The sequence below is a fragment of the Meriones unguiculatus genome, chromosome 2, assembly GCF_030254825.1.
Source record: "Meriones unguiculatus strain TT.TT164.6M chromosome 2, Bangor_MerUng_6.1, whole genome shotgun sequence".
Classification (NCBI taxonomy): Eukaryota; Metazoa; Chordata; class Mammalia; order Rodentia; family Muridae; genus Meriones; species Meriones unguiculatus.
The window spans coordinates 120,714,174-120,724,316 of NC_083350.1; the positions used below are offsets into that span (position 1 = coordinate 120,714,174).

General features: G+C 35.0%; 1 protein-coding gene across 15 annotated transcripts in view; it reads left to right on the top strand.

Moving 5' to 3' along the window:
- Window positions 1–9,697, top strand: part of Kcnc2 (potassium voltage-gated channel subfamily C member 2) — a 187,346-nt gene extending 177,649 nt beyond the window's left edge. For 7 of the 15 annotated variants that reach the window (XM_060378054.1, XM_060378055.1, XM_060378049.1 and 4 more), the window contains exons 4-5: window positions 1,915–2,079; window positions 6,512–9,697. In XM_060378054.1, the coding sequence (XP_060234037.1) occupies window positions 1,915–2,079; window positions 6,512–6,648 (302 nt within the window). In that variant the 3' untranslated portion in view covers window positions 6,649–9,697. The other 8 variants (XM_060378062.1, XM_060378063.1, XM_060378060.1 and 5 more) reach the window with 8 other exon arrangements.
- Window positions 9,698–10,143: the final 446 nt, after the last annotated feature.

A 10,143-nucleotide genomic window follows, 5' to 3' on the forward strand; every position in this document is an offset into this window, starting at 1 on the left:
TTCCTAGAGGCAGAAGGTAGCTGCTCTCGCTTTCTGTAAATATATGTGAGTCTTCGGTTTTACCTCCTTATGACAGTGTGGTTTGTGTGAGGCCTGTAGATAACATGACTGCAGCATTTCTACATAGAGGTCTGCAGAGCAGGTCTGTGGGGTTTTCTAACATTGGCGGGAGTGACCTCTGCTGATGGTGCCAATATTTTCTTTTGCCCATTTGTTGCTTCTGTGCCAATGTTTCTTTGTTTCTCCGCATGCTGTGACGGTACAATCTTGACCCTTTTCCATTCTTCATTCTCAAAATGTTCACCTCCATATCATTTGGCTTGGTGTGTTTGTCTCAGTTTTACCTCTGCCTCACGGTACTCTGCATCTCAACCTAATTCACGAGAAGCAGTTATTTAAGGAGAACGGATGCTTGCACGTCAAAGGCCTAGGCCCTAAAGAGGTGATGTGGAAGACAGTTCTTTCAATAAGAAGCCTTATTATTAGTAACATTCTAGAGAATTGACTATGTTGCCGTTGTTTTAAAATTAGGTAGGGTATTGCAACCTAACACAAAGTTGCATATAACGCAAAAAAGAAACACCCACTGCTTTTCAGAGCACAGATAATCGCCTCGGATAACCAGTGACAAAATGGCAACTCCTTCAGGCAATCTTTTTTTTTTTTTTTTTTTTTTTTTTTTTTTTTTTTTTGCATTGTGCCTTGGTCTCTGTTTCTTTGAAAAACGGAATTTTGAATATTTTACTGCTTGACATTTGCTGGAATCTTGCTTCCTGTATGCTAGGGCAACGTGAAGCCATTTGATTCTAAACTGAAAGTCAGTGTGTCCAGGCCAAGACAGAGGGAATTCTTGCATGTCTCCTAGGTTCAAGTCAGATATAATTTTTTAGATTAGCAAAATATTTATTTCAATAGATTACATTGAAATTTAAAGTATATATATTTACACATATATTAGATATACTGCTGTATTTCTTATATATTAAAGAAAGACTGCTGGTGATCTCATGTCCTATTTAGAAATAAGGTTCCCTTCTTAGCTTCTGAAGAAATTTATGAAGCAAACAGAAAATTCAATGGAGTGTGACTGGAGGTGAACTACTGTTAAAAAGTTTCATCCTCAGTCCTTGCATGCATTTGGGAATCCATCTGCAAATTCCATCAACACCTACCTGAGAACTGTTAAGAATATCTGTCTGAAAGGAGGCATTTAGCTCCGCTTGTTACTCATTTTTCTCAGGGTATTTATGCAGAACCCTTAGGAAAGGCCTAGACGAAGAGGACACAGTCATCTCTGGTCGACACTGTAAGGTCAAGCTAGTGTGTAGGCCGATGGAGATATGTTGAAAGTCCTTGGCAAACATGCTTTAAGTAAGCAATACTGTCAGGAACATGGAGATTTTGCTGTACGCTTTGCTCAAAATAAGTTTGAGTTTTCAAATTGGAATGGTACTTCTTGTGCTTTGGATTATTTTAATTAAGATTTTATTTTATTTTTTGTGGGAAGGGAAATTGAGTTTTAGAAAAGTAGGAAAAAGCATGTCTCTTCGGTAGTACTACCAGTACCACTTCAGAGATTTTCTTTGAAGATACCATACTTTTTACAATTTCCACTCATAGTAACTGGATAACATTTAACAGTTACATAATAAATTTGCACTAATTAATTATCCAATTGTTTTTGAGTTCACATCACCTTTGTAAAAGCTAATTATCCATTAGGAAGATCAAAAATTGAATCAGAGTTTCATTTCTCCCTTTTAAAATACATTTCCATTTTTCTTTATTGTGAATACTGTGATGCTGTGTTTTGTATATTGAGTGACTGGACTCTGGGCATCTGTTGTAAACTCTCTGTACTGTCTCATTCCCTCATCCATCACTGTCTGTCAATGGGCATGGTGCTGTGACCAGTGTTATCAGGTGACGACAGTACAGGAAGTGAGCCGCCATTATCACCTCCAGAAAGGCTCCCCATCAGACGCTCTAGTACCAGAGACAAAAACAGAAGAGGGGAAACGTGTTTCCTACTGACGACAGGTGATTACACGTGCACTTCTGATGGAGGAATCAGGAAAGGTAGGCACGCATTTAATCAAATCGTAGGTGATTTAGCCATTAAGTTAAGAGTGATGGAAAACGCTCATTTCATCATTTTCCAGCATGCATGCGGTGCTCTTTTATTCTCTCCATTATGTTTTCTCTCATTATAAGGACTTTATAATATCCATCATAATAACCTGCTTTATAGTTATATATAAAAAGCATCACCCTTTATTTTTTATCCTTTTTTTAAAAATCCTGTCATTTACCATTTGTCTATGGGCAGCATTTTAATAGAATATGTAATTTAATAGAATATTATAATAATTTATTTAATAGAATATTACAATAATTTATTTAATATACTATCATCAAATCAGCCACCATTAAGCCAATCATTAGTTATCTTAGCATGATGTCTTTAAAAGTTATCTATTTTTTTTTATTAAAACAATACTCACTACATGGCTCTCTCACTATATTTGTTAAGTAATTGATAGCCATTAAATGATTGATAAGGCATTTTTCCTTTGTAAATGAAAGAACTAAACATCCTTTAAACTGCTTTCCTGATGCCTTGGCAACAGCTTCCCTGAAGGTCTCCAAGAGCAAGGACCTCTGCTCTGCTGTGTGTATTTTTTAAATCACTTGAAAGGTCACATACATGATTAAAATTACACAATGTTTTTTTTTTGGCCCAATGAAATAATTTAAAATCCATTAATATTTTCAGTAGACACTAAATAGTATCTAACATGTAGGAGATAATAAATACTTGTTGAAGAAATTAAAAATGACTGGGCAGTATCTTTATTAAAAAAGGTGTCAGGATATGTGAAAATCTATAATACTTTTATACTATAATTGACTAAACCTGAACAGAAACTTTCATATTTTGCTTCACTGTATCCTATAATTGATGTCCATATTTGTTATATAAAATGGTTTTTCTAATTCTTTAATGTTTTAAATTTAAAACATTTGTTTTGTGATGTCCTCTTTAAAAAGTGTCTCATAACTCTTATTCTAGTTCTCTTTAATTTCTTTTGAACATTTTATTTGTCCTCTGTTTCAATGTCTTTGAAGCATGTAAGCAGACAGAGGGATCTTCATCTTGTTTTTATTGTTTTTGCTGAGTAATACTTCAAATAATTCAGTTTCATCATTTACACGTGTTCCTTGGGCTAAAATGTATTTCAGTTCTCTTACTGGGGTTGTTTACTATTTTAAATCTATATATGTGCTAGAGAGTTTAAATGTTTTGTGAGGATAGATAAGATCTCATAGTATTTGAGCAGAGTATATGTTTATATATTAAGAGTAGTAGCTTATGTTCAGGATACTTTTCTAAGTGTATATCTACATTATAAGCTTTGTCTCCATATCTATAAACACATATTTGTACCCACATTTATTTGTATATATGATTAAGCATAGATTCATTTTTATGCATCTTCCGCTAAAGTATCATATGTAGTGTTAATACAAAGGTAACGTGTTTAAAGATCTTGATACAAATTTTCTTCCAGGTCAAATAATATTTTTTTATTTTAAACTGTTAAAAATGTCCAAGAAAGCTTTGGACATTATAAGATAGTATGTCAATATAAAATTTTACTGTAAAATTGCAAAGTTTTATGAACAAGGCAATTAATAAGGTACATATTCTTCATTGAAAGGTACATGTACTTTTATTTCACACATGTAAATTAATGAAGACTTTTGTAAACTTTTAGCTCATATGAGCTTTTTATGCTTTATCATTCCTTAGCACACCAACTCCGCCATATTCCTTCTTTTTCATAGCTGTATGTTCTTTCTATGTGGGTATTGTTTCTGGATACACTTAGCCATTTTGGCTTTTGTCTCCTATTGTCATATCTACCAGAAAACAATCCACTGCCCTTCCTCTTTCCTTTACATAGGTCACAGAATTCTTTTATTTACCCAAACATTTACTTTCTTTAAGGTCTATTCAATTTTCAAGTTGATTTTTTTTCTATTAGTTTTATTTCAAAGTTCTAATAATTCTCTCTGGATGAACTTCAAATATTATTGGATTCCTATTTTTCTCATTTTACTTATAAGTATGAAAATATTTCATAATGCATTAAGAGAATTCAGGATTCTTTTAAAGAGTAATTTCCCAAGATTGGAAACCTTTACACTTCCTTGCAACTGCTTTGGAAAAGCATAGTGCCAAACTAGAGCCTTCATGCGTGTACATGTGCAGTCGTGTTGACATTGACCAAACAAGCACATGTTCCGAATAAAGCGCAAGTTCTCCAGATGTTCTCTAAGGAGGTTTACCTTTGTTTATTTTCATAAATAGCTTAGATTGTGTATTAAATTTTTAATAATGTTTTCAGTCATTCTCAGAAAAACTTGATTAAGCAACAAAAGTATCAAATTTTCTAATTAGCAATATGTAAAATAAATAAAACTAAAGATATATAAGAACACATAATTTTACTAATTAAATCCTTGTTGCCAAATGAGAGATTTTTCAAATTATATTAAATTACTAATATTAAAAATAAAAGACCTGTAAACAAAGTAAGAAATACTCTCTTAAAATCTATAATTTAGAAGAACAATTAACATTTAGAATAGCAATCAAGATTCATCTAACACTGGTTGATTAAAATCAAATTATCTAACAGATCATTACATGTCTGAGAGTTATTTGCGGAGCTTGGAGTATAAACTCCTTTTTGATAGGTTCACTGGAGCAATTAACATTCATTGATGTTTATAATATACTTTATATTTTTAGGTAACATAATCAATGTCAACTGCATAGGAAAATCACTTTCTCTATAATTTTCCAAGTTATATTTTCAGTCACCTATAGAAAGAACAGTAAGAGCGAAGTTACCATGATTGTGATTTCAAAGAATAAATTACTTGCAATTAAAAAAAAATAAAAAAAGACAGCATCCTCCCATTAACTCTCACATCTTCTAGCAGCATGAAATGAAAACACACCCTGCCCCATGATTTATAATAAAGAAATACTAACAGAGCAGAGGCAAGTAAATGTTTATTCAATATAGAATAATCCCCACAAATGCTATTATAATTAACGGATGGTGAAATGTCTATTTGCAAAATCACTTAGAAGTGAGTGTGTGTGCATGTGGACAGGGAGTGGCCATTACTCTTCCGTCCTGTTTCATTCAGTTTTAGCTGATTACAAAGTTGTTATGGAGTCTGTCTTGATACATATATGTCCTGGCCTTCCCTGTGTCAGATAAGAAGAGAAAGAAATTGCTTCAGTCCCAATAAAAAGAAGTTGAGGCAGTTACAAAGACTCTTTCTTTTGTCTTTGTCCCACAATCAGCGAGCACAGTAGAACCCACGGAGAGTGTTCCACAGTCTAGAGGAGACACAGGACAAGAAGCTCACTGGAACTGTGTGCACTTACTCAATCTTGGTTGCCCTCCGGGAGGTTCATTTCCCACCCTGTAACTGTTCCGTGGAACTACCAGAACATTTTTCCAAAGCTGTCCACTTTCATTCAACTAACTGTCTTTCCACTTCATGCCACACTTTATATGAGAAGCCCCTCAACTCATTCAACTGCCTCTAGTATTCTCTTGAAAATGCTACAACATGTGACTCCCTCCAAAGGTCACAGGGTACTGGCTGAGTGATTAAGGACAACAACCAAGCTAATGTTCCTGAGAAGCTGTTTTGTTATCTATGTACATGGGTATTGCCAACAATAGATCAGGTAGAAAATTTTGGATTAAAATAAAATTTGCCTCAATTCTTGGAGGGTGAGGGAAAGAGATGAAGTCATCTGCCTACGTGAAATTCAGATTTATTTCACTGAAATTATGGCTCAGTTTACATTTCATTTGCTTCCCTTTTATGTAATTTTATTTCATTTCCTACGGGCTGGTAATGTGCTTTCCATCCTGTATCACCTGGATAATGGCACCAAATGCCATTATTATATGAATCACTCCTTTAAACTAGTAAACCTCAAAAAGAAAAAAAATCAGTATTTTGGAAACAAGTGTGCACTACAAGTTAAGCATGCTTCATTAATTAATAATACTGAAATTAAAAAATAGCTCATATATTTTTTAATTTTCAGAAATACATGCTGAAATTTAAGAGGGTTGAGTCTTTAATTGTATTTATGGGATTTTTTTCTTTGCCTATTTTTAAAAAAAAGTTTTTGTAGTCTCTATGCCCAGATTATATCAATAATAACTCTAATCTAGACATAAATATTTTTGAAATATTGTAGGTATAGTTTGTGATAGCTGGTTTAATCTTTCCAGAATGACAAATAAAGGGAGTTTTACGTTTTAGATATATGAATTGTCTCAATGTTAAATTCTTTGCAAATCGTTTTAGCTCAAAAATAGCACTTTGGATTTCCCTGCACAGTATTGTTTGTCTCTGTCTATTTTCTGGTGAATTCAACTGATGTCTATGCATTTTTTCATAAAAGGATATGAAAAATCCCGAAGCTTAAACAACATAGCGGGCTTGGCAGGCAATGCTCTGAGACTCTCTCCAGTAACATCCCCTTACAACTCTCCGTGTCCTCTGAGGCGCTCTCGATCTCCCATCCCATCTATCTTGTAAACCAAACTGCATCAATCGGCTAAATTCTATCAATACAAGTACTGTTTACCCTGTAATGGAAACAATTAAGTATAGAGTTTCCCCAGGCTCCATTAATACAGTATAGATCCTGCATGATGTTACTATTTGAAGTCAGAAATCCTACTGAGTAGCGAAAACATCTTATCCTGGCTTTAAAGATGTTCTAAAGTAGCGCTACTACTCAATATAGGAATTGCCCCAATTTCCTTCTGCAATACAATGACCAATAGTGTCAGATATTGGCCAGTACATGGAAGCATAACCATACCTTCAGGGAGATATACTTAAATAGTGTGCTTCTAAATGCCAACCACTTCACTTCTCGTGGACCTTCATTTCTCGTGACTCCAAACCATTCGGAAGATATCTGGGATCCTATCTAGATCGAAAACGACATGACTTTGGTCAGCTCATTTGCATGGACCATCTTGTCTGTATCACCTGAATACAATGTTGTAGAGTCCTGGGACCGGATGGCTCAGGACACTCGTACTCGCTTCAAACCATCCTGACAATATGAAAGCACTGGTCGCCTGTTCTGCATGTTGAATTGTGGGGCAGGGAGGGGCGCCTTTCTCCTCGGTATTTCCCCCCTCTACTTTGATAGAAGTGTTTGCTTTAAATACCTTAATTTCTCAATTGACTTATTTTTCTTAAAAAAAAAATGCTGTATTGGTGTTCTGAATGTTTTTGGTTGTTTGTACACACAGATAACTGCAAAGAGGTTGTCATTACTGGTTACACGCAAGCCGAGGCCAGATCTCTTACTTAATGACTTGGGGAAGGCACAAAACATGAGAGAAAGGTAACTGCTAGCCAAGCTTGCATTGTTTAGCCAAGAATTGCTGCTTGGTACTAGAGCCATTTCCCCCCCTATAAATCCTAGAATTTGTTATTATTTTTCAGCATTAGAGTGCCAAATATTACCCAAAGCTCTGTTTTTTTTTCTGCCTCTTTATTTGTATTTATTAATTTATGTGAACATCAAAGGTTACTGATGTTCACTGAAGGCTTTTTTGTTGTTGTGGTTTTTTCGACTAGCCTTAAAATTTGCATCAAAGGACTAATCAGATTTTTCAGGCAGTGTTTAATCAGGTGCTTCGTCCTGTGTGTTGTTTCCGTCTGTCTGCCTTAGTGCCCTGTCTTGAATGTGTATGCCATCTGTCTCTATAGAGGGTAGATACGCCCTGATAGACTCTTTAAACTTAGTACTGATCTCCCTACCTCCTGCCTCCTGTCTTCTTTGCTACTTGGAGCAGCCTTTCTGCTTTGTATATAAAATTAATGATGCTCTGTAGACTACCTAAATAATAGGCACTGTGAACCTCCTCCCACTTTTATTTTATTTTATTTTTTTGATGAGCAGGACTAAAGCAGCAATTTCTCCTAGGACTTGGTTGCCTACTGAAGTGTTGGTTTCCACTACCTAGCAACCAGCCTTCATCACCACATTCCAACAAACACCCCTAGGGAGCTTTTTTGCAGTCTGGAGAGAAGCTAGTCTGTTTACACATCCCTACCAAATGCCATAGCAATAGTGTGTCTGATATTTTGGGTATAGGAGGGAAGAAAAATGCCATATTGTAATTGTAGCATAGACAAAGCTTTTGATGCATTAGTCCTTAAGATTGTTGATGAATTCCTAATTTTCATGTTTATTTTTGATAGGAAGGCATTTGTCACTTTTGTTATTGGCTAAAGACATGTGCTAGTTTCCATCCCCAAGCCCTAGAGCATGAGATGCATGTCAGAGATCTTGTACAACAGTGCTTTACCCAGACGTAAATATCCGAGATTTAGAGATACTGTGATTCTTTTGATAACACCACTCATAGAATGCTATAAATACTCAAAGATTTGTGGTAAGGAATTAATATGCTGTCTGGTGCTGCTGTTATTGACTGCAGTGTTGTACAGAATTTATCATGGATTTTTGACTGCTGCAAAGGGACAGTGAGATTTAGCCATATCAAGGACTGCACTGGAAACTCTGCTACTGAATGTGCCTGATGTGACCGGTTTGCGCTCAGAAGAGGTCCTGCATCTCCACGAGGCATTTACAGCTTATAACGGAACAGTGGCGGGAACTGAAATGGTGCTTGCTATGGGAACTTTCTGCTTGTTAACTGACCAGTGTCCATGAAACAACTGTAAATACCAGCGTGTGCATGGGTCAGCCCCTCTCACCAGTCTCCCAGCACAGAAAGCCACATTCTCGGGCAACATCTGGGAAGCTTCAAGTAATTGCCCACAAGGCTCTGAATGGCTCCTCTCAGGCTCACGATGGTTTTTGCTGTGAATGACAGAAGGCAGTAAATTCGATGTAGTATAGGTGTGTTTTCATATCTCTTATTTGTACATTATGTGTTGGATCCAGAAACACTGATTGCCTCACTTTCTTGCAAACTCCTTATATATCAGCTTGTCAACTATGTTGTAAACTTTTAGAGTCTACATATAAATCTGACCGTTTTTTAGTCGTGTCTTTATTTAGTTCTGGAAAGCTGTTACTATCTAAGAGAAATTCATCAACAGTATTCATAGTTCAAGTATTTTGTCCTTGTTACCTCAATTATAAATATTAAAAAGATATAAATTCTGGCAATGAGAATATTTTTTTATTAAATGATCAAGGAATATGTCAGTATATAGTAGAATATTATCAAATTATATCCTAAAATGTCTATTTTGCATAAAAGAGATATTCTTCAATCAATTCCTTTTTTGGTGAGCTTTGTGGCTAATGAAATGTGCATTTGTCTTTAAAACTGCTATAGTTAAAACTGTATAAGAGTTTTTCATCTTGCTTAATCAATATTTCCAGACTATTAGTTCCCCTGGGATTCTGAATATACTATATAACCTAATTGCAAACTCCTGTATCGTGTACCTTTTGTGACCATCTCAAGGTGCATGCCTAACCTTGGTGATAAACCAATGGACATGTTACTAACTGAAATGAAGAATAAAAGGCAAATGAGCTGGGGATAAACTTGAATCCTATCTGATTAAATTATTCATTTCCTTCTCTGGGCTCCTTTCTTTGTGTGTTACTATTTCAACAGGCTTTGCTATTGTTATGCTTCATGGTTCCACAGCACCACATTCTCACATTCAAAAGAAGCTGGGAATGGTCTTTTGAAATACTTAAGCTCTCATTTTTATTCAAATCTTAGAAACAGAGCTAATGTTTTCCATTTCTTTATGTTTTCTTGTTTACCCTGTTTAAATTTCTCTCGTTTAAATTTCTCTCATGAAAGAGTATAGAATTATTTATTACCATGACACTCAATATTTATAGGGAATTTTATGATTAATACTAAAATTTCACTTACATTTCTCAGTTGCCATGGTTGTGGGGCAAATATTTTAAAAGAGGCACAACTGTTCATTTACATTTTTTTTTTTTTTGCCACAATTGTCCTCACAGTAGTTTCCTACATTTTAAATATTTACTGAACCTCTTGGTGTATA